A 25814-nucleotide genomic window follows, 5' to 3' on the forward strand; every position below is an offset into this window, starting at 1 on the left:
GCACCGCAACTGGTTTCCCTTTATTGCTGGGATTCATCCAGGAAGTAATTGTGACATTTTTCACGTTATTGACCCCGTGTTTAACCAATCGTTTGGAAGAAACTGTCGTGTTGTCCAATCACATTTCACCGTGCTACTGGGTGGGCGGGCTGTTCTCTGTGTTGTGTTTGTTTAGTAGAGCAAGAGCAACGATTTCGGTTTTGTTTTCTCTGATTTCCAGTCACTGAACAGTATTGTTCGGCAGATCATTCAGTAAAACCAGGTAAACAATTCGCATTTCATCTATTAATACAACTCGTCAATAGAAAAATCCGTAAAGCCTCAATGAAATCACTAGATCACTCTAGAAGCGACCAGAGCGACATATGACTGAAGTTTGTGTCAAGCTGAACTATCATGTCAGAACAGAGTACAGCATTGATGTTCAAAATTACTGTCTTTATTCTCGCTAGATGTTGACAGACCCCAATAATATATACGTATACGTGTAAATTACTGGGAAAGTGTGAATTGTCGAGGCAAGACAATTGACCTGCTGCTGAGTCATTAGCTAGCTAGTCAAAGAACCTTTAGCCAAAAGGCTAACAGAGAAGTTCAGTGGATCTGACTGAAGAAAAAAACACCTGAACTCTCTCTTCTACAGAACCGGTGCTCCTTTATACCTAAAACTTCAAAGAACACGTTCACAAATGATAATGAATATATGGTATTGTAATTCTTTGCAGGTTCTGTAGGTTAGCTAGCTAACTAGCCTGGCTGGAGACATAACAAATGTATTTGTCACAACCCTTTTCTAGAACATGTCTCGCTCAGATGAGGCTGCATGGCAAGGCAATTTTTGTACACGCAGATATTTGAATCAAATGTATGTTATATGAACCAACTGCCTTTTAATGTATACATAAAGTAATATTTCAACAGTGTTTTTTGACATTTCTAGTTTATATTTCGTGTTGAACACACCTGCTGAAGTGCCAGATTATTTTCTGCTATAAGGATAGTTTCCATTCACTCCCACTTTAAACTTCTGCACCTCTTCAGTTATCTACCATAAAGTTGCTTTAAATATCCTTATCATAACAGCCTGCTTTATTCACACTATCATGTAATTAAGTCATGCATATATATATTTTTTAAGCTTCTTGGCCTGTGTTTATTATTAGAAACAAGTGTAAATTCTGTTATGAGAGAGTGTTTTTATTATGATTAGTTCAGTCTTATGAGCTTTTTGTTTTCTCTGTCTTGTAGGCACAGACAGCACTTTGTTGCTCTGCACACGGGGTACTTGCATTGATCGCTGCTCGATGGGAAAAGTGTAACCATGTTCAGTTTTGAGGGAGATTTCAGGAGAACACCCAAGGTGTCCCTTGGGGGTGCTAGCAGAAAAGTAAGTTTTCCATATGATATGAGGGCTAAATTATCGAAGTGCCTAAAATTCAAACACCTTTGTTCACACAAATGTGTCTTGTTCTGTGCGTCACTACATTTGTCTACAATAATTGTGATCCGTGCTGGAAAAATGAGTCTGAATGTGCATGGTCTAATTTTGAGCCACAGGCAAAAGAAGTGAAAAATTTCAGTTTTGATCGAATTTGAGTTTTTCACAAAAATGAGTTCATTAAGCCCTCTTCTAGCCATTTCAATGCTCCAATTAGTAATTAAACATCTACAGTGATCTTTATTTGTATGTTTTCTGAGAGTAGTATCTTTTTCTCTGCTCACTTCTGGACTTCTGGAGTGTAGGTCTGTTGTTGTAAAGCACAGCATTCCAGCTTTGTGAATATTCTTGTCAAATTCTCAATGACAGGAGTCCAAACCAGTGAAATGATTTTCAAACTCATGCTGATGAAAACAACATGATCACGCTGACTGACATTTGCAAAGTGCGTGCATAAGACGCGCCTCTCCGGGAGCACGCAATCCCCCTAAAGTACATTATTAAGAAATATGTCTTGGCGAGATTCACACAAACATAATCTGTTATGTCTTACATGAACATTTAGTTAATGGTAATGGAAAAATCTAACATTATATTAGATCCATGCATTACAACATTACAGGTCTTAATATGGAAGCTTTAACTTGATTTTTCTCAAAAAAAACTCTATTGCCTTCAAACTGCTGACTGGCTGTAGCTCATTAGTTTTTTGTCCGGTTCCAACAAGTCTTATACAATTTTGAAGGCAGAGAATGAAAATAAAAATAACTAACTTTTAAAAATTTGCTCATTCCCGACTCATTTTGCCAGCAAGGGTCACAATTATTATTTGGAAACTGATGATATGGTATGTTTGTGAATGTTTTGTATAAATGATTTCCACATTTAGGATACATGAATCTGGCAAAAAAAAAAAAAAAAAATTAATATTGGATCTATTTTGATATGTATCATATGTGTTTTGTACAGGAGGAAAAAGCATCACTTCTTCATCGAACACAAGAAGAAAGAAGGAAAAGGGAGGTGAGCATCGGCCATTATGGGATTTTAAAGCACAATGTGTTTTATTGTAAAAACAGGACAGAAAAGTTCTAAATAATGTCTGAAACTTTGTATTATGAGCACTTCTCATTTCTAAGTAGCTTTGGATAAAAGCATCTGCTAAATGAATAAATGTAAAAGTGATAGTTTTAAAAAAGCTTGGTTTGACTAATTCTAATGCAATGACATGCACACATTTTCTAGTGTGTTTTGAGAGTCCAAATACTTTTTGCTGCCACTGAATAACCCAATTACTCATGATGTAAACAGTATTTCTGCGTAGTTGTATTTATTTATAATAGATACAGAAATGAGGATGAGGAATGATGGTCTTGTACTTCATTTATTATTTTCCACAGGATGAGAGGAAAAGACTAAAAAATGCAATCATCATTCAGTCTTACATAAGGGGATACCAAGACAGGAAACAGCAAGTATGTAGAAGCAGTTTAAACTCAAATGGGTTTCTTTAAACAGAGCCTGTGTGTATTCTTGTGGTTGATAGACAGATTGTTAAATTCCTAAGTATTTTCTCTTTTTCCTTTAGTATGCCATTCAGAGGGGCTACTTTGACCACTGTGTGTGTCAGTGCCAGTCAGGCTCTGGCCCTCAACTTACAGACAGTGCCATACTCAGCCAACTTGTTCGCCAGCTTCTCTTTTTTTACAGACTAAGTGAAGACAGACACAGAATGGTAAGGATGCTGTTATTGCCATATGAGGCTCAGTGAAGTTTTGTTATTTGCCATTTCTATGTGGATTGATGAAAATGAAGTTGGACAGAATAGTATTAAAATGCTGTTACTGACTTCATAAGGCCAAGAAAATCTGTTGTATTTATGGATGCGAATGTCTTAACTGTGTAGATCTGGATGTGCCAGAGTTTGGTAAAGCATCATGTTCAGTTTGTCAAGCTGCTGACAGGGCCAGAAAGACAGACCTGCTTGTTTCAGATCAAGAGGATACTGGGGCACTGTTGCAGGTAAAATTAGACATTCCTCAGAAACTGCTTTGTGTCTGTCACAGTCGAATGTCACATGTAAATCTTTAGATCTTGTTGGTTTGCTAAGTATTTTTTCTGTCTGTTTAAGGTTATTGCAAGCATGTAAAGATGACAGTCTGAATGTGACCGTCCCGATGCGGATGCTGGAGGTGTTTTCATCTGAGAGAACCTACTTGCCCTTTCTACAGGATGAAAACTACGTCACTGCACTTATTGAGCAAATATTGCACTATATGGTAGAGAAAGGTACAGAGTTTTGCACAATGCTTTTGTCTTCATCATTTATTAAAGGGGTAGTTCATACAGAAATTAAAATTCTGTCATTAATTACTCACCCTCATGTCGTTCCAAACCCGTTCATCTTCAGAACACAAATTAGGATATTTTTGATGAAATCTGAGAGTCCATGTGACATTAGTGATTCGACCGTAGTTTTACGAAGCAAAAATAGCAATTCTTCTCCTCCAAGTCACTGCCCTCCGCCGTTATCAAGAGTAAAGACCTCACTACATTTCTGGGCCTGGGAGCATGTCAGTAACATTGCTGTCTGTGCCAGGTCAGAAAGGTTTGGATTTCATCAAAAATATCTTAATTTGTGTTCTGAAGTTAAACGAAGGTCTTACAGGTTTGGAACGACATGAGGGTGTGTAATTAATGACAGAATTTTCATTTTTGGGTGAGCTTTCCTTTTAAGGCTATACATGAGTATATTTAGTTAGAGACAGTACACAAGATTCACTTTTTAATTTAGCAAAAGTTTGCATCTGTTACCTGTTGTGACCATTTTTTTTTTCTCTTTTAGGATACTACAGATCTCTGTATGTTTTAGTGAATCACAAGTTGCCGTCGAGTCTAGAGTACAGTGATACCCCTTCCATTCCACTGGCACAAACGCTGCTGGAACACACACTCAAGCCTCTGCACTTTACATACAGCTCCTGCCCTCCAGATACCAGGTACATATTCATACAGGTGGATACTGAAAGAAAAGTTGAATTAGTTCAAATTATTTATAGCCTTTTATACTCTTTTATACTATACATGCAGTGAAGAGTATTCAGTTTAAGCTGTTAGAGGAATGTCTTTGTTTTGGTGTGTGTGCGACACAAGGATCCCAACTCAGTAAAAGGCTGCACACTGACCTCTTATTCAGACTGTTAGCTTTATCCTTCCAGGGGACCAATGGACAGTAATTCTCTCACTGCTGTGTTTACAGAGAGTAGTAAAATCCAGACAGACTCATTGACTCAACATGTAATGTTTACACAACATTTACCCTCCATTCTAACACTCTGAGCGACGAACACTGCTGTTTTCTTTTCTTTTCTCTCTGAAGAACGACAAGAGCGCGAGAGAAGAAGCTTGTGCATACAGTCTTGTGTTTGTCCTTTTTCTTTCTCTCGCTCACATTCTCTCTCTCTCTCACACACACATACACAGAGGCACGTACCCAGACAAACCATATTAAATTTTTTTCTTCACATTGTTTTTTAAAGGAATTTATAGTTAATTAATAGTTGATATTTGATCATTTGACACTGAAGACTGACTTAATGACTGCTTAAAATTCAGTTTTACCATCACAAAATTAAAATCTATTTTTTAAAAAATGTTAAAATGGAAAACTCTTATTTTAAATTTTAGTAAAATTTACAGCATTTCTGTTTTTACTGTTATTGATCAATTAAATGCAGCCTTGGTGAGCATAAGAGACTACTTTAAAAAACATTAAACTATTACCATCCTAATCTTTTGTATGCACATCATATATTTATTATTTTGCTGATTGGTGTGGTAAATCGGTAGTGTCACTTATATTTTAACTTTGTGTCGGTAAAGCAAGGGTAAAATGCATCCTTTATAGTTACTGAATTACTGTACTGCCACTTTGAAAAAAAAGGATGCTAAATGGCAACTAACAAAGTTCGTCTAGGTCAAAGCTTGTCTGTTTGCTTTGTTTTGTTGTCTGATAGATAGATTAATAGCCAAAAGTGTGTGTAAATGTAAAATGTAAAAAAAAAAGTGCCTCTAACACTAGCGTTCTCCATTGTTTTTCTATTCTATTGACTTGTTTTCTTTATATTTATTATAAAAAACCTTTTTACATGTACTGCGTTAGGCTAACCAAGACTTTTTACAGCACTTACATATTATTGCTCTTTTTATGGTTTTGATTGCTTCTGTTGTCCTCATTTGTTAGTCGCTTTGCATAAAAACATCGGTAGCACTTTAGAACAGGTAACACCTATTTACTATTAGCTATGACTTTTCCCTCAATAAATTCCTAATTTGCTGCTTATTAATAGTTTGTAAAGTAGTTGTTAGGTTTAGGTATTGGGTAGGATTAGGGATGCAGAATAAGGTCATGTAGAATAAAGCATTAATAGGTGCTTAATTACTGCTAATAAATGGCCAATATTCTAGTGATATGCATGCTAATACGTCATAGTTAATAGGTGTTACCTATTCTAAAGTGTTACCAAAATGTCTGCTAAATGACTAAATATAATTGTGTGTGTGTGTGTGTGTGTGTGTGTGTGTAGGGAAGTATATTAGTATTAAAATGGATATATGGTGAGATATTAAAAAAAATTAATTAGGTAACATCCTTACTGCAGACTGAAACATACAGTACAATTACAATAAATAAATAAAATAATAATAAATTCACATGTTCTTAACCTGTTTTTCTTCTTTTATTCACAGGCAGTTTGTTTTTTCGGCCTTCACTGAGGAGTTCATCTCAGCGCCTTTCACTGAGCAAATCTATCATTTCTTCGTGCCAGCTTTGTCAGACTCAAAACTAGCGTTCCCATTTCAGAACTTCCTTTGGTCACTTCAGGCCACCATAGTCTCCTCTGCCCAGGCCAGAGCTCAGGCTCCCTGGCTCTTTTACTTTGTGCTATCCGTTGGAGAATCAGGACTGGGTAAGTAGTGTGCTTAATAGAACTTCACAGTATCTCTAATATACTGTGTTTACTAGGTGACCGATTAGTGAATTAAATTATTTTGTACATTTGGTTTGTATAGGCTCACTCTCCGAGGAAGGGTTGCTGTTGTACTTGAACGCGCTACAGACTCTGTTGCCTTTGTTGCCAGTGACAGAGTGCACCAGAGCTGACATCAACAGTGATTCAGAAGACGAGGAAGAGATGACCGTACAGCATCCTGCTGCGCAGGTACGTACACATTCTCTCTTATCCACATCTTTGCACAGAAATTTTCAAAGAGCGTCAGAGTGTACTATTTTGATCTTAAACAGATGATTTAAATTCTGTCTTTTCTTAAAGGATGGCAGTTGGATATCTGTGCATTATATAACAGAGGAATGCGTACAAAAGTTGGACACCAAGCAGCAGACTAACGCTCTGCTAACATTAGTGTGGAGAGACTCGGCAAGCGAAGACATCTTCACCATGATGGCCTCTATCTGTCACACGCTGATGGTGCAACATCGTATGATGGTGCCCAGAGTCAGGTAAGGTCATTTACGCAAACAACCCATCCAAAAAATTAATCACCCATCATTTTCTTTTCTACATTAGTATAGGTTAAGCATGCTTGACTACTCTAATAGATAAAGAAACAGCAGCTGGAGTCAGATGAGAATTGGATGCACTTTTTTATATGTAAATAAAAAAAGATTCCCAAACATCAAACTGTCAAGTCTATGAGCAGGTTGCGCTTCTGTTTGTCTATTGTTTAAAAAAACATAAATAAAGCAGTAACATTGCTAATGAAGCAGTCAGACTGTTAAGTCTCATCTTACTGTGTTTTTTTTTTCTATTTTTATTACCAGGGCAGTTTTAGTTTAATCAATTAGTGTAATGAGCTCTTCTCTCAATCACCTTTGCTTTATCTACTTCTGGTTCTGCAATGTTGACAAAATGAGAACAGGATTTCAGCAGAAAGAATGAAAGAAAGAAGGAAAGTGACGTTTGTTTTAATGATGGTGAGGGAGATATTAAATTTATAGTCAATTAACTAATCAGGACTAGTTTAGTTTACACGCATGCATTGTGCAAACCTAGTCTATACCTTCAAGTTAAAATCAAAGAATTAAGAATGCTATGTATTACAATTTTATCATAAAGCAGTCTTTACAATAGAGGAAGCAGCATTCACAAGCCCCTTAAATAAAAAAAAAAAACATACCTTTTAAAAAAAATGATGACCTTTTATATATTCTTGAAAAAAGGTCACCTATTTTCTTTTTTAATTGGAAAAAATTAAGAATTAAAAGGGATTTTTTATTTTTTCAAAAAATCATGGTCCCTAGTATTTTATTGTACTCATTTAAATAAATTTAGTAGCTTAGATTTTCTCTACAATTACTTAATTATTTCTCTACAAACACTTATTAAGTAATGTTTTGCACGTTTAAACTAACCAGACATTTGGGGGAATTACTTAATAATTAAAGTTTAGTCTGTTTAACACACTTTTTTGTCATTTTATTTATGGTATTTTGATTGACAAAAATTATATTCCAAAATTAACTTATTTTTAATACTGTTTCATATTTTTAATTGTTCTGTGGAAATATAGAGTAATCTGAAATAAATATAAAGTTCTATAAAGCACATTTTGAAGTTAAAATATAACTCATAACTCAACATTGTTTTTGTAAGACTTCCTTTATAATTTTGCTCTTTATGCTGTTATGTTTACCTGCATATCCTTTCTTCATCCTGTTTTTTCCTCCACTTTTTTTTTATTTGGTGGTATTTTTTATATTTTACAGCTCTGTCTAGAAGAGAAGGCTTTTATCATAAATCGTGCCTTCACTACTTTATCATTATCGGATATCTGTACAAAATAATTAGCTGGCCTAGGAAGATTAATTCCTGTAGGAGTGGATGGGATAGTTTTACAAGAGGTATAACAGCTGGCCCTGATTTACAACCTTTAAAGAAGCGCCCAGTGAGCGTGCAAACTTGGTTGCCTTTTAAACATTATCATATTTTAACGTGAAGAGTATGGCTGTATTTCACACTAAACAAGGTCATTATAGTATCAAAACTGTGTTAGTGTAAATAGCGCACTTGGTTCCTGTCCATGGAAAGCTCTCATTAATGTTAACCCTGCTGTATTTGTTTTGGCTATTTAAAGACACTGTGAAGATGATTCTAATTTGTGATTAGATGCAAAAAACAGGAAGTTTAAAGAAAGAAAAACATTGTAACATTCTTATGTTAATAAAAGATAATATAATTATTAGAGCAGTGATAATGACTTGGAAAGGGACCAGTGAAGTCATATAGCTTCTGTAAGCACTCTGAATTTAATTAAATTTTACCCACCTAATTTCCCTAGGACATATCCTTGATTACATTTTTTTTTTTAATTTTTCATATACGTATATTTTGTTAAAACAGTTGAGGTCAAAAGTTTACATACTTGCATAATGCTCATTTATTTACTAAAATAAGAGGGCTATTTTATATTTCACATAAAAGACATTTACATATAGTCCACAAGAGAAAATATTAATTGAATTTATCAAAATTGCCCTGTTCAAAAGTTTACATACACTTGATTCTTAATACCGTGTTGATACCTGAATGATCCACAGCTGTTTTTTTTTTTATGATAATTGTTAATGATTCCCTTGTTTCGTTCAGGTCCCTCAAATTCTTTGTTTTTTTAGCATCTTTGTGTACTTGAACCCTTTCCAACAATGACTGTATGATTTTGAGATCCATCTTTTCACATTCAGCTGTGGGACTCATATGCAACTATTACAGAAGGTTCAAACACGATGCATTAAGAGCCAAGAGTGTAAACTTTTAAACAGAATAAAGATATGTACATTTTTCTTATTTTGCCTGAATATCATATTTTTTCATTTAGTACTCCCCTTCAGAAACTACAGAAGATACTTGCATGTTTCCCAGAAGACAAAATAAGTTAAATGTACCCTGATATTCAAATTCAAAAAGTTTTCACCCCTGGCTCTTAATGCATCGTATTTCCTTCTGAAGCACCAGAGAGCATTTAAACCTTCTGTAATAGTTGCATATGAGTCCCTCAGTTGTCCTCAGTATGAAAAGATGGATCTCAAAATCATAGTCATTGTTGGAAAGGGTTCAAATACACACAAATGCTGAAAAACCAAAGTATTTTTAAGACCTGAAGGATTTTTTTTCTGAAGAACAGCAAGCAGTTTAACTGTTCAGGACAAACAAAGAACTCATGAACAACTATCACTAAAAAAAAAACACACAGTTGTAGATCATTCAGGTAACAGCACAGTATTAAGAATCAAGCATATGTAAACTTTTGAACAGGGCATTTTGATAAATTCAACTATTATTTTCTCCTGTGGACTACATGTAAAAGTCATTTATGTGAAATATCTTTTTCAGGTCAGCACTAAATAAAAAAATAACATGCATGTTGTATGATTCCTCTTATTTTGGTAAAATAATTGATGTTTTGCAGATTCTCCAAGGTGTATGTAAACTTTTGATCTCAACTGTATATTATATTGAGAAAATTAACGCATTCTAGCATTTTGCTTTGTGTGTCTATTTTATTTATTTTTTGAACATTTGGTCTACTTATTTCAGTGTTTCATCCATTTCTCAGTAAGCATTCTGCAATTGTTTTGGTATTTTATTGTTAAAGTGCTGTCTGACATTAATACAGCATACTGTGTGAGTGTGTGTGAGGTGGATGTGCACATTCTTACCTTATCCCCAGCTTTAGTCTTATTTTCTCCTTTAATTACTTCCAATTACGCTTTATTTATTCTTCCACCCCTTGACACAAAACAAGCATGCTGTACCCACCAGAGCGATTTCTCACACCCTGGTGTGACGGCTGTTAGGTTTAATGATTTGGACGACCTAAGCACAGTATCTAATTTGTGATAGCAACATTGCTTCCACGGTCAGGCAATTGTGGCCGTGCTACATTGTCTCCCTGGCTGTCATTAACTTAAATGGAGCCCCCACAGGAACCACTGGTCTGTTTACGACCCTGAAGCAGACTGCTAGTTTACTAATGGAAGGTGCCTCACCTAAATAAAGCTTAATGGCTCATTTAATCTTTCCTGTGGTCACATACAAAGACTAGAAATTCCAGCTCACTGGGTTGTGTATATTATTTTCTATTTTATGAGTCCTGCTGGAAATTTGGGAAGTTTTAAGTTTTATGGCCAGGAGATGTGCTTATTTGATCATTTAGAGATGAGCATAGTTCCTGTAGCAGTTTTGACTAAAAGTGTGGTATTAGCTATTGTACTTCAAGATTTTTATTCTTTCTCTGTCTGTTTTTTTGTCTCTTTCAGGCTTCTGTACAGTTTAGCCTTCAATGCTCGGTTTCTTAGACACCTGTGGTATTTAATCACATCTATGAAGACAAAAATGATCACAGGGTGAGTTTTCTACAAATGTTATTTTCTAATCTCTACTTCTTGATGGTAATATAACGATTCCTTGTTTTTCTCCTTTCTTTTGTGTAGCTCTATGGTTCCCTTATTGCAGGTGATGTCTCGAGGTTCTCCAATGTCTCTGGAGGACTCCAACAGGATCATTCCTCTCTTCTATCTCTTCAGTTCACTCTTCAGTCATTCACTCATCTCTGTGCATGACAGCGAGTTCTTTGGCTCAGCAGATGGTATTTACATCTATTTTGCTCTCAGAATAGTTTGAAGTATTTAATAAATCACATTGAAACGCATCAAGTTATTTTGTTCGTTCACCTTTTTTTATTGTGGTCAATTCAGCACACCAGAAATTTTGAATTTTCACGTTTCTCATTGGTAACTTTTTTGGAAAATTGAATGTTACAAATTGATGTTTTTCATTGCTCTGGCAGGTCAGAGCCAGTCGTCGATGATGCCCTTCTCTCTGGCAGAGTTGGTGACATTGTCTCGGTGTATGCGGGACGCGTGTCTGGGAATCATTAAACTGGCCTATCCTGAGACTAAGACGGAGCACAAAGAGGAGTATGTAGCAGCGTTTCGCAGTGTCGGGGTGAAAACCAACAGCCAAGTACAGCAGCGCATTCAAGCTCAGCAGAAACGATGGGTCCAGCTCTTTAAGGTGATTCAGTTCATATCTACATCTCACACTCTTATTTCCTAGCTGATATTAATGCAGAATTCACTTTCAGAAACAGATTAAACATTACCAGTACTGAGAAGATTCTGTCTTGTATTAATTCCCCATTCGTTAGCGCTGATAATGTCTTCAGTGGATGGTGGGCGTTCCTTTTAACCGGTCGCTGTATTAGCAGTGCTAACAACGTCTTTGATGACCTAATTAAATGAGCTGACAATTAATGAGGCGAATAGTCTCAGCATCTGTTAGGGCCATCAGTGCAGATCAGCCAGGCAGGAAGACCACTCACTCGGGAAATTAATAGGTTGTTTGCCAAGACTAAGTGAGCTGAACAACGGCATTAGGATATTAGTCAGCTGTCTTCACTCTCTGTCTTCCTCCATCATCCTCTTCCTCGTCGTCTTCCACCTTATTTATGGGTGTGGGATGACCAGATCTCTTGCTTGCTGTTGACAGCTCATTTACCTACTTTTGTCCTTTCGTTTAACTAAAAATCTTTTCAGTGGATTTGTAGAGCTTTTCAACATTGACAGTTAAAAATGAAAGGTCATAATTTATAAATATGTACTGTATCTTAGTGATGGATGCATTATAAAATTAGTGTGAAGCCGTTAATATGGCTATACAATACAAATCAGTATGTATGTTTCTCCAGGAACTCCAGGTTCCCCTTTAATGAAAGACATTATAAAAAGTTTATCTTTGCACTTTTCACCAAACTGTGATCAGTGGTCTCAAATCAGTTCACACAACTGTCAGTACAGACTGCAAAAAGACTTAAAAAAAACAATAGATTATACAGACATACAAGTATACAGACATATCATTGATCTTAATTTGGAGAAATTTTTAAAATGAGCTAAGGTAAAATGTAAAAAGCAACAAAGCAATGAAAGGCTGCTTTTTTTTTTTTTTTAAGGAAATCCAATTTAAAAGTTTCTAAAGACGTTTTTGTTTTGGAACCTGACACATTGTCTTTCTTAGATCAGCAATCATGCTCTGACGCCGAAATAATCAGACAAACTCTTGGATCAATTCGGTTGTGGTGAGAAAGCAGTCTGACCCTACAGACCAACAAACAACAGTGTATCATAATTCTGTGTGCGAGTGCATTAATTATCACAGTTGAAAATCGAAGTGCACCAAGTGAATTGTAAGAATGCTTTTCCAACAAAGGCTTGATTTTCGGTTTAATAAAGTATGTGACATATACATTTGAATACAGTTGAGGTGAAAAGTTCACATATACCTTGCAGAATCTGCAAAATGTTAATTATTTTACAAAAATAAGAGGGATCATATCCATGCACAAAGTGCATGTTATTTTTCATTTTGTACTGACCTTAATTTTTTTTTGTTTAGTGATAGTTGTTCATGAGTCGCTTGTTTGTCCTGAACCATTAAACTGCTCGCTGTTTTCCCATAAATTCTTGTTTTTTTTCCAGCATTTTTATGTATTATAAATTTAAACCCTTTCAAGCAAAGACTGTGATTTTGAGATCCATTTTGATTAAGATTGAGGTAGAAAAGATTTAACTTAAATTTAACTTATTTTGTTTTCTGAGAAACATGTAAGTATCTTCTGTAGCTCCTGAAGGGCAGCACTAAATGAACCAATATGGTACTTCATACACATCTTATTTTGTTAAAATGTTTTCACCCCTGTCTCTAAATGCATTGTTTTTTTTTCTTAAGCATCTGTGAGTGTTTAAACCTTCTGTAATATTTACATATAAGACCCTCGGTTGTCCTCAGTGCGAAAAGATGGATCTCAAAATCATAGTCATTATTGGAAACTTAAGTGTTCAAATACAGAAAAATGCGGAAAAATCTAAGAATTTGTGGATTTTTCTGAAGAGCAGCCTGCAGTTTAACTGTTCAGGACAAACAAGGGACTCATGAACAACTATCACTAAACAAAAGAGACACAGCCGTGGATCATTCAGGTAACAACACAGTATTAAGAATCAAATGCTTGTAAACTTTTAAACATTTTCATAAATTAAACTATTTTCTACTGTATGTAAACATATTTTATATGAAATGTCTTATTCAGGTCATAACTTAATAAAAAATGCCATGCATTTTGTATGATCCCTCTTATTTTGGTGAAATAGTTTTGCAGGTTATGTAAGGTGTATGTAAACTTTTGACTTCAACTGTATGTGTTTGTGTAACAACAGCTAGTCTGTGAAACTTGTCAATCTGTCTTAATGTATGACCACTATGAGTGGATTCCCAGATTATAAACAGTTGCACTCTGACCAATGAGAAGGCAGTTTTACTCACATTTAACTAGCATGAACACATTTTGCTGCACTTTGAATTTTTGCTTTGGTTAAAGTGATCCAACCCAAGGAGAAAATGCAACATTGTAAAAATGTCTCTTTTTTGGAACAAAGCAACCATTTTGAAGGTCTGAAAATGCATTTACTAAGGAAAGTGACCAATAGCATTTTGGTCGTGCAATGTTTCTGTATCTATTTTGTAAGTTTGCACTATTCCAGTAAGCTTCTGAGTTGAACACTTGAAGTGACAGCTCATTGTTTGAGTTCTTGTAGTCGAGTCGGTACGGCATACAAAAGGCTCTGAAAGATTTCCACAAAAGATGGCGGAAAACGCCTCCTGTCAGCTAAAACGACCCATTAAAGAAGTACAAGCAGGAGAAACGCATTTCCCAAATTGAATGTGCAATTTACAGTCAGCTCTAACGCTGTTGACCCCTCACACACTAATGTTTGCCTCCAGCCATGGGCCGTCCCTCTGGATGTTTTATCACTCCTATTGTCGAGCTATCTATTTAATTGAAAGAAGTTAATTGAATGAAAATGATCAACTAAGCTTGTATTAATATTGCTAATGGAACTTTCTTCTTGGCTGTGTTTGGAGAGGGATGTCACTGCAGGAGTTTTGGAGAGACCCATTAAGGCCTGCACTTAACCCGATGGGCTAATTAACCAATGCTTATTCATTCCACTTAGACAGGAAGAGCCCTCGGACCCCCTGCCCCACAAACCCACTAGCAACAGAGTTTTGCACTTGCCATTATTACAGACTCTCTGGCGTTAGCATGTCTTGGTCAGAGATTGATTTGAGGCATTCTCTAGAAATGGCCAGCCAGACTTTTGTTTGACACTGTAATCGTAGAAGAAAAAGCTTTTGCATGAGTATGAAACAGAAGGGTAGATAAATGAAATTGGATGAAGTCGACTGACTTTATGGGTGAATTATCCTGTGTTTAAAGAGAATGAAGAAATAGAAAAGACATTTTGTGAATTGCATGTATTTATTTTCAGCACAAGTGAGTATCTGTATACTGATTAGTTGTGCTGGCTAGACAATAAAAGTTGATCTGTCTGGTCTTCACTTTGAGTTCCACCATTATATAAATTATGCAATTACCTATTAAAAAATGGGATTATGTTAGGCAAATAGCTTTATCTGCTTGCAGATCCGTTAATGACTAGATCATAATGTTTTTGATAATGTTTCTTTAGAAACTTAATATTTTAAATTGCTTTTAAAATTGAAATTTGTCTATTTAAATGTGTAAATAAACCCTTTTTATTATTTAAAAAAGGTTATTACCAACCTTGTGAAAATGCTGAAAGCCCGAGATATTCGAAGACCGTTCTGTCCATCGGGTCATTGGCTTTCTGATGAGGTCAACATCAGAGCAGACAAGGTAAAATTCATTTAAGAAGACTAATCATATGATTAAAACCTGCTAAACAGAAATGTTCGTTTTGCTGTCTGATCTAGTGTTAATTGTGTTAGCCATTTGTAATTTAGTCTTAGTCTTTTAAATTAGTCTGTGTCAAATGTACTTTTTAGTTATCAGATTTATATCAAGTTTTAGTGGACTAAATGTCTAAATGATTATTTTCATCTAGTTTTAGTCAGTGTATTATGGTTAAACTGATAAAAATGATTATTTTGCTTAAAATTAAAATCATAATGATTGTTGTCATTTGAGAAATTTGACAATAGTTTGTCGGTATTGTCAGATCATAGTCGCCACTTCTGCAATGAGAAGTGAATGTGTGCATGTGGTTGCCAGATTGCAAAATTAAGCAAAACACTGGGCAGTCAATGTATCCTTTTAACAGAGAAGCTCTAATTTGGGGATTTGAACTCTTGGTATCTGGCAACCACTTACATGAAAGCTCAAGTAGTAGATGCATGTACAGCAGTCTGCAATAATATTTTGTCTTCTTTTTTTGATGAAAATAAAGAAAGATTTTATGTTTTTTTTTTTTTAATTATTAATTTTAGTCTTGTCTTTTGTTAACGATAATGCATGTTGATATAGTCAGTTATCGTTTATTGGCCTTATTGTTGTCTTGTCATCATCTTGGTTTAGTCATGGGGAAAACAGCTCATCAACAAGCATTTTTCATCATAGGTTTTCTTTAAACTAGTTCAGTCAATCAAGCGACAGCAATATTTGTAATCGATAAATGGTCATAGTCATAATGGTACATTTTTGAAGGTGAATAAATAAGCTTTCCTTTGATGTATGGTTTATTAGGATAGGACAATATTTGGCTGAGATTTGATCTAGAGTCTGAGGATGAAAAAGAAATCTAAATACTGAGAAAATTGCATTTAAAGTTGTCCAAATGATGTTCTTAGCAATGCATATTACTAATTAAAAATTAAGTTTTGACATATTTACAATTCACAAAACATTTTCATGGAACATGATCTTTACTTAATATCCTAATGATTTTTGGCATAAAAGAAAAAATGACAAATATACCCGTCCTTCTTATGACTGGTTTTGTGGTCCAGGGTCACAAATGTAAAGCATTTGTATTTAAAAAAATAAATACATATTATTATGAAAGTATAATGATAACATTTTTTTAATCATCGATGTGTGTTTCTAAATGAACAAGTTCAAATATGTATGTGTAAAAACACCAATAGCTTGTAGTGATCTAGCTTGCTTTGTATATTTATATTTTTGCGTAGGTGACTCAGCTCTATGTGCCCTCTGCAAGACATGTGTGGAGAACCAGGAGAATGGGACGTATCGGACCACTTCAGTCCACGTTAGATGGTAAGACTTATCCTTATGGAGAACAACCACAACTATTGTGAAACACACACAAAAAATGAAGTAATAATAACAACTGCTCAAGCAATTTTATTCCAAGGCAAGTCAGAACACTCAAGAGGGTGTTAACGTGAACTACAGAACCAGGGCTTCTAGTCTTTTCCATGCCACCCTGGAGCATATGTGCTTAAAAATTCAATTAGCCTAAGGCTGAACACATCTGGCTGCCTGTTTGTCCGGACCTTTTTCATTTCCCTAAATGGACTTGCGAGGTAGTGACGAATGGCTCCTGTATTGACCATGCTGCACCATATTTCTCCACCAAGATGGCCCCTTGATGGCTGGTTTGTGGAGAGAGCGAGGACTGACTAATTGAGTAGAATCATTCCACCATGCAAGCAACGGATTAGATGAATGACACTCCTCATCTGCTGTTACGGCACTTTTTTTCCTGTGGTCGAAACGTTTGTAGGACGGAGTTTTAATACAAAACAAACGTCCCTGTAATGGAGGGAGAGGACAGGTGGATGGGCAAATCGCTGCTGAGTTAATTAAAAGTGTGTGGCAGGAAAGACAGAAGGGGATTGAGTGATCTTTAATGGGATGCTCTGTAAATACTGCATTCAGCAAGGCTGGTAGCAGACCTCACTCAAGGTTGTGCAAGTGTACAGATGCAAATGCGGTAGGTCTTTTGCGACAGACATCTAGGTTTACCAAGGGCCCATTAATTTGATCAAAAATGCAGGAAAATGTTTATTAGTATTTAAAATAACTCTTGTCTGTCTTAATGTATTTTCAGGTGTTATTTGTTAAGTGAATTTTCAGCAGTTACTCCAGTCTTCAGTGTCACATGATTCTTCAGAAATCATTCTAATATGCTGATTTGCTGCTCAAGAAACATTCTTAGGATTACCAATATTGAAAACAGTTGTACAAATTGTGCAGTTTTTAATGGAATCCATGATATATATTTTTAGTATTCTTTATTGAATAGAAACTTCAGAAGATTTTTTTAACATTATATTTGTTTTTACTCTCACTTTTAATGTGTCTTTTATGAATAAAAGTATTTAATTTCTGGTTAAAAAATCTTATTTATGTAGTGTATATTTTTAATTTTTCTAATGTAATGCCAATGCCATGTAAGGTGAGGAGGAATTTTGGGTGGACTGGTAGTATATTTGTCTGAATGATGAATAGAGAGCTTTAGAGATTGACTGTCAACAGGATAGATGAAGATGAAGGCTTTAAACGCCAGATGAATTCTGAGTGAATTGCTTGTCAGTGTTGTGTCTTGTTATCCATGTAAATTAAAGAGCAGATTGATAAATGATTGGATAGATTTCTAAAGGTGAAAAAAACACAGTATTGTGTGTTTTCATTATATTTGTAGAAGTTCATTTTTGCAATTTTCATTTTTGTGCATCACCTGCATTGAAGAGCCACAGCCATAATTTGAACATATTAGTAGATTTGTATTGAAGATATTTAGCTTTAGAGAAATGTGTTTTTCACATGTATTTTTGTATAGAGATATTTTAGGGTTTGTGTGGATCCTTAAAATGTTTAAAAAAAGTAGTAGTAAATTGTAGTTGTATCGAATTTAAGACCATAAAAAGTCCTAAATGGTACAAGAAAATCATAATTGATTTCAAGAGGTCTTAAATTTGCAGTTACCAGGAAAACCGCAATATTTCTGCTGTTCCAAAAGTGCCACCTCCTGGCAGAGAATGAATTAGCATTTTCTATAAGGCGTGCATAGGACTTGTAGAATAAAGGTTTACAGAAATTGTTGTTTTCCCTCACAGTTGGACTGGAGCCTCCACCGTTATCAGTATCGGAGGAGAGACATTTGGCAATCCTCACCGAACTTCCGTTTGTTGTGCCCTTTGAGGAGAGAGTAAAGGTAAGACACCCATCACTGGTATGGTATGGAGTATGATTTGTGCACAACACTGGTCTAAAATTCAGTGATCTGTGAATAAAAAAAGAAGGTTGAAAGTTGTAATTATGTGATGACATATGAATAACAAATGAACACATGCACAGATTTAATGATGTAAATCAGCTAAACTTTGATCATTCTGCCCTTTTAGATCTTCCAGAAATTGATCTACGCTGATAAGCGTGAAGCGCAAGGAGAGGGCCCTTTTTTGGATGGCGTTAATGTTACCATTAGACGGAATTACATCTATGAAGATGCTTATGACAAATTATCTCCTGAGAATGGTAAACAAGGCAAACCTACTCCGTCAAATGCATTGAAAACTCTCCTAATAAAATGCATTTAGTACAATGAATGTGGCTTTATTAGGCACTGAGAAAAAAGACATTAACCTTGCTTAGGAATTAGACAAGGTAATTCATAGCAGCTGTCAACAAAAGCTGTTATGATGATTTAGGGCGATGCGTCTTGAGTGTAAGAACTCACCACTGAAGTCTCTTAGAAAGTCTTTTTAGTTGTGTAGCATTAGACTTTTATAGATGACATGGAAAAGTTTGTCTTATTTTAGTGATTATTTTATTTTGAAACCTTGGTCTAAATCTTTTTTTTTTTTTTTTGGCAAAATATTTTTTTGATTGTAGGTCAGGTTAGTGTTTAGACTTGTTGCAATGTTACAGAAGTAGCATCTGTGCTGTGATGTGTATCCGAGTAAAATTAAGTATTGAAAAAAAAATGTAGTGTTCAGATTTGGTGTTCTATTCATTGGTTGTTAATTGAATGCAAATGCGAGCTTGCAGTCAATTCTAAGAAAAAGGCAAGTTTCAGTAAACTAAATGATTGCAGAAGTCCGGCATATATCACCAGAGAGAAGTCTGTTGCTTTACCAGAGATAGAGTAATGACATTTGTTTAATTAAAAGTAATGATGGTCATAACAATTTTTTTTATATCCTTGTTTGTTTAGGGGCATGAAAGTAGTTTAATTTAAAATTTTGATTGTCTAATTTTACCACATCAATTCATAAATGTGACCCTGGACCTCAAAACCAGTCATAAGGGTTCTGAATTTGAGATTTATACATAAATAAGCTTTACATTGATGTATGATTTGTTAGAATAGGACAATATTTGGCTGAGATGCATCTATTTGAAAATCTGGAATCTGAGGATGCAAAAAATACTGAGAAAAAGTTTAAGTTGTCCAAATAATGTTCTTAGCAATGCATATTACTAATCAATAATTAAGTTTTGATATATTTACGGTACAAAATATCTTAATGGAACATTTGATATATTTTTCATCTTTGCTTAATTTACTAATGATTTTTGGCATAAAGGAAAAATCGATAGTTTTGACCCATACAAATTTTTTTTTTGGCTATTGCTACAAATATACTTGTGCTAAATAAGACTGGTTTTGTGGTCCAGGGTCACAAATATGTTTTCTCATAATATTATTCCCTGTACTGTAGTCCACACTGCATAGATGTAATACTACTTTTGAGGCCTTTAATAATCTTATGAAGAGGGGCCATGTGGATCTTGCTAAATAGATTATTTTTCTCAATTTCAGAGCCTGATCTGAAGAAGAGGATCAGGGTTCATTTGCTCAATGCACATGGGCTAGATGAAGCTGGCATTGATGGAGGAGGAATATTCAGAGAGTTCTTGAATGAGCTGTTGAAGTCAGGCTTTAATCCTAACCAAGGCTTTTTCAAGACAACTAATGAAGGTCTTCTCTATCCGAGTCCCACTGCAGAGATGCTTGTGGGAGAATCCTTCACCCGGCATTACTTCTTCCTTGGCAGGATGCTGGGAAAGGTAAGACAAGGATCACATAGTGTATTGCACATTTTTATCTGTTCAGTAGCACAGAGATCACAGAATTAGTTTGGGAGTCTCCTACAATAGGTTTACATTCATGCAAGGTCAAAATATGCATTTAATATCACCTCATTTTCCACAATTCTCAAACAATTCGTTTAAAGCAGTTCAAAGATTCAGTTTCTTTAAACCTCTAGATTTTGTTAGCCTACTCTGATTGGTCAGAAGGTCCAGTCTATTGTGATTGGCCTACCACGTACAGCGCGTGTTGGAAACGATACGCCCACTGGGATAGTTCTGTATTTTGAATGCTTGATAGAAAATATAAGCATCTATTATTTATCATGCTTACGGGTTGTGATTCAGTGGAGCCAGCTGGCTCAAATAAACTGGGTATTGAGCCTTCTTTTAAGAGCAAGTGTTCAAATGACGTGTTTGAAGGCGTCAAGTTGTTCGTGGTTTGCCAAAGTACAACATAGGCAGGAATTGTGCAAATGTGTTACGGAAGTGGGATTCAAATTACCAACAGCTCGTTTAGGCTGTTAAGAGTTGATTCTTTATTTTGAGAGACAATAACTTTATTGTGTACTTTTGGCTTTACAACTTTGCAGATGGTTCACATTCACATAAAGCTACATTACACACAGCATGAAAGGCAATATTGGAAATGGCATAATAGGGGCACTTTGATCTCCTGCTATACATGTTCACTATTTATTTAAATTATTTTACTGTAAATTAGTTATTTGGTAACTCTTACAGTGGCTTGTCTTTGGAGTCTCATTTGTCTTTCACTCACGTACACTCTCAAACACACACACACAGGGTCATTTAGATCAATGCTGAAGGTCAAAGGTCAGGTTCAATCAGTGGTCTCAGGCTGAGTAGCTTAGTTGCCATTATAAATCCTATCCATTTGATTTACGAGGTCACTGCAGTTTAAAGTCAAGTTTATTTGTGGCCTTTTGATCCAAATAATTTTTCCTTTAACTAGGTTTTTTTTGTAAGATCATTTTGTAAATGACATGCAAGGAACTACTTTGTCTTATTGTATCAGTTCTCAGAGTAGTTTCATAGTTTTCAAGCATTTCCAGAATCTGTATATACAGTAGCATTATGTTGTTAATTTAAAGGGTTAATAATATTTTACAATAAAACACTTTGATAACCCTTTTGATTATCCTAATTTTGCCCTGTGTTTTCGTATAACGGCTACACCTTGAGTCACAATTTATTGTCGCTATTGTTTTGGCCGTCTCTTTTGTGTGTCCGCTCGCTGGTATTTATTAGCCGCTAATGTTTTTAAAGTTTCATTAATGCGTACGCCGGGGATTGTTTATCACGTAGCACATTGACTGGGGGAAGGGTAGATGAATTACCTCATGCCAAGAAGCTCGCTGCTCAATTAGGCTACTCCATTAGCCCATGATTCCCCATCTCTGTTTGTGTAGCCATCGCATTTGGCCATGGACGCTAAATCAGCTAGCGCCATAAATAACAGGCTCCGTGCCGCTGGTAATAGAGTTTTGATCTGTTTTACAGTCACGGGCATCAACACCACTTGTGAAGAGGCAATTCAGGCCACTTATTAGAGAGCTATAATGAACACACACACACACGCACACCTTGTACGATGGAAGGGACATAACTGAGCTCCTGCCCTGAGGAATGGCTGGCCCCGCCCCCCTACTTTCCTGATCTTATTCCATTCAATTGCCCCCACTCCTTAGTAATGGGCAAAGCAATTAAGGTGACGAGATTAATTTGAATTTGACTTTCAATTAACCCTCCTTCTCTCTCCATAAATATGTGAAGGAGTGGCAGACTGAGTGGGATATTGATATTTGTTTAGTGCTGTTATAAAGACGACCTGTATAGATTACAATTGCGTCACTGTTGCTGTTTGTCACCAAAGGCACACACACAGAAAAACTGTTGATTTCATTTTCTGTGATGTATTGCACTTCTTTTGGCGAATTGTGCTGATTTTTCACCAAGATAATGTTATATAGCTGGCTTTGGTTGAAGGTTTTGTCTGAACCTGTCAGTAGTGTTATATTGTCTTCCAATCGGTTTCTAGCAAAAAGTGTTTATAAATTTATAGGGTTTCTTTAAAACTTCTTTTTAATTTGAAAGATTTAATAAAAACTAAATATGCTTTTTTGGTTGTGGGTCAGTGAAGGAAATACAGATTTGATACAGTTTAGATTTGAGAAATCTGTAATTTTTGCTTTTTCATGATTGATTTTGTGATACTTATATGAGCAATATCACACGAGTAGACGTGAGATATCGCTGTATAATCACAGCATGGCAATATACAGCCATATTTCACATCTACTAGTGTGATATTGCGTTTATACAACAGTTTGATAGCATGAGTGTGTAAAATAAGAAACAACAACAGAGTGTCTTTAAAAACCCTCTTTTGTGCAAAAGTACTTCCTTCCGCCAAGGATTCAGATCTCAGTTTGACAGTTTAACAGCTGAGCACTGCTAATTCCCAAACGTCACTTTAAAAGGATCGTTGAGTTGCTTCGTTGAAAACTTATTGTATTACTGCAGTAAAAGCTCACAGTATTCAGTATAGTACAGATAGAGAGATGGACTGAACCATTAGTTTGAATGTCCGCTGAGGAAAGCGTTACCTTTGTCATACCGTTAATATCCCTAATGTAATCTGTTAATGGTGATTTCTGATGACAGCGCTGCTCAGTGTATTTTTAGTTGCATCAAGCTTTGTTGAAACTAAAAAAACTTAAGTATTCTAACATGCTTATTTTTTATGGGGTTATTTTTGTGTCTTTATTATTCAAACAAACATACTGTTTAAGAGTAAAACTAATTATTTTGTAATTAAAAAATAAAACTGCAAAAAAAAGTCTTCTTAAATCTCAAAAATAAAGAAATTGATAACAAAATTATTTGCAGTGCGTGTACATTTAAATCTTTTTTTTTATTGTACACTTCAAACATTTTTCATTGCGAAAGCACAAATGTTGCTCTCTTTTCTGCTGTCTTTTTTTGCGGGTCTAAAATTTTTGTTTGCAAGTTGAAAAGTTTTGCTTGCGAGTAAAGCTGTATCTCAATGGGCGGTCTCTTTCTACCAGGATAAAAAGCCTTTTTCTATTGGTCACTTCCAAATTAGTGACCACGCCCACTACGTTTCCCCACCACTGCCGCCGCCAGTCTGACTGACATCTATCAGCCAGGGCAAACAACAGGTTTTTTTACTGAGTAAGATAACTAATTTAACATCTTAAACTCAGTCACAAGTGAATTTATGTAGTCTCTCTTCTCATGCTCACCCATTTAAATACGTAACGTTAGCTAAGCCCGTCTGTAGTTCGGTGATGCCGTTGAATAGATTTGATTATCCATTATAGCTAACGTTAGCTGCCAGAGCCCTCAATAGTAAAGCGTCAGGCCAATATTTTTTTATAGAGTATAACTTAGCTTCAGTGAAGTCGGGTGTAGATAATTGTCTGTTAAAAATATGATAATTTTAGATTAGTTTAGATTAGCAAGTAGGGCTGGGCGATATGGCAAAAATGTATTCTCGATAATTTTTTTCCCATATTGAACGATAACGATATATATTTCGATATAAGCTGTTGATGTTGCCAGCTTTAAAATAGTATCCCAACAGTGACTAATGCCACAAAAATTAAAGGGTTCATTAAATTACATTTTAAAGTATAGTTTATTAACAAAAACAGATTACAGATTTGGCCTTAAAAATTAAAACAACTTACTAAAATAAATTAAAAAAATAAAAGTCGTGACAGAGTATGGTAAATGTACAAAATGTAAACATAAAATTATTGTAAAAACATAATTTGTAACAATTATTTATTTATTTATTTATTTATTATTTATTATTATTAACATAATTGTTTATTTTCTCTATTATAGGTTGAGCTATTTAAATTAGAGGCAACCACTGCATTTTGAAACAATCTACAGTATAAATAACAAAAAATTACGACATAGTTCTTTCTTAATTGTATTAAGTGCAGACAATTCAGCCATAATCAAAGTAGGCTACTCTCTCATTATTCTAATTGCAAATAGAGAACGAATATTTCAAGAATGATACAGAGCTATAGCAATACACAACCTATCATAGCCTACATACTAATAACAGCTTAGATATGTAATGTAGCCTAATTTGCGTGCATTGGGGAGTCACTCTCTAAACAAGGGGGATAGTGTTGGGCGATATGCTCAATTTTCATATCGTCCTATCGTCAGCCTGTGAGATCGCTGATACACGATACTATCGTGCTAATTTATTTAATAATATGTAAATATGTCAATATGTAATAAATTCCTTATTTGTTTTGTAAGGGTAGTGCATGTGACTTGTGACACAGTTGTGCGTGTACAAAGGCTGACTGTAGTTCTGTCGGAGAGGCTACTTTCGGTTTCATTCTCTGTTATCTTCAGGAAGCGGTAAATGTGCGTGCATGAATGTAAATGTGTGTATCTTTCTTTACCCCTCATATTGCGATAATGTTACCACTGTGTGTCTGATCTTTGTCATCAGTTCATGTTGTAGTTCATTTCATATAGAATGTGGAGAAGCGATGCGAGTGTAATTCACGTGCATATGTTTAGCGCCATTTTATCGCATCGTAATTCCAGATAACGCATATAGATGTTACTGAGGTGAATGTTTCTATTTACAGACGGATTCTCTTGATCGTATTTAATTCAGCCTAAACCACTTTTTACTACCTCTGTTATCCTAATGACTGTCTAACCTTAAATCTACACTTAATCTATGTACACTTCATGATGAATAAATCTCTTACCCATTTTCACTGCACACATCTGTGGCGCGACGTGGCCACTCTATGCTTGTGTGTAGTTTCTGAGGCATCCTAGAACTGGCTCTCCGCGCTGCACCGCTAAAGTTAGGTGCCTTTTTGACGCATAATAATAATAATCGTCTTACTATCGTCAAAGGCATCCGCAACAGGCGATATCTCTGACTATCGTCGATACACGATACTATCCTCTATCGGCACAACCCTAAAGGGGGATTAAAATTGCTTTTGAATGCGCGTGCGTTTTTTGCTTTCGGTTTCAGTTTTAACATTCGCGCCAAACTCTCAGCTGAGAGTCACTTTTCAGATTGCCAAACCACTTATATAACGGAATTCGTGCTACCTATTTTTATCGACAGTTTCAACATCTTTGGATAATAACTCGAGGTTAGTTTCACTTTCGTCGCTGCTTCCACTCTCTCTCTCTCTTTTTTTTTTTGTCGTCCTGGTGTTAAGTTTGCTTCGCAAAGTGCGGTAGGAAATGAACTTTGTACTTTGACGTGCACACTGATTGACTGTTGTCTCATATTTCTGCTGTGTGATTGGCTCTTAGATTAATCCATATCGAGCAAAAAATGTCTAGAGCTTATCATCGTTATTAA

The 25814-nt window shown here is 35.4% G+C and overlaps 1 protein-coding gene across 1 annotated transcript in view; it reads left to right on the forward strand.

Moving 5' to 3' along the window:
• The first annotated feature begins 144 nt into the window (after nt 1–144).
• Nucleotides 145–25814, forward strand: part of ube3c (ubiquitin protein ligase E3C) — a 49533-nt gene continuing 23863 nt past the window's right edge. The window contains exons 1-19 of the mRNA XM_073836939.1: nt 145–262; nt 1249–1387; nt 2408–2461; nt 2839–2913; nt 3027–3173; nt 3345–3460; nt 3570–3727; nt 4284–4437; nt 6188–6408; nt 6512–6660; nt 6772–6959; nt 10776–10862; nt 10950–11104; nt 11306–11532; nt 15131–15235; nt 16528–16615; nt 18421–18518; nt 18709–18841; nt 20130–20377. Coding sequence (XP_073693040.1) covers nt 1322–1387; nt 2408–2461; nt 2839–2913; nt 3027–3173; nt 3345–3460; nt 3570–3727; nt 4284–4437; nt 6188–6408; nt 6512–6660; nt 6772–6959; nt 10776–10862; nt 10950–11104; nt 11306–11532; nt 15131–15235; nt 16528–16615; nt 18421–18518; nt 18709–18841; nt 20130–20377 — 2469 coding nt within the window. The 5' untranslated portion in view covers nt 145–262; nt 1249–1321. The remainder of the gene's footprint in view (nt 263–1248; nt 1388–2407; nt 2462–2838; nt 2914–3026; nt 3174–3344; nt 3461–3569; nt 3728–4283; nt 4438–6187; nt 6409–6511; nt 6661–6771; nt 6960–10775; nt 10863–10949; nt 11105–11305; nt 11533–15130; nt 15236–16527; nt 16616–18420; nt 18519–18708; nt 18842–20129; nt 20378–25814) is intronic.

Source organism: Garra rufa, chromosome 3 (assembly GCF_049309525.1).
Source record: "Garra rufa chromosome 3, GarRuf1.0, whole genome shotgun sequence".
Lineage (NCBI taxonomy): Eukaryota > Metazoa > Chordata > Actinopteri > Cypriniformes > Cyprinidae > Garra > Garra rufa.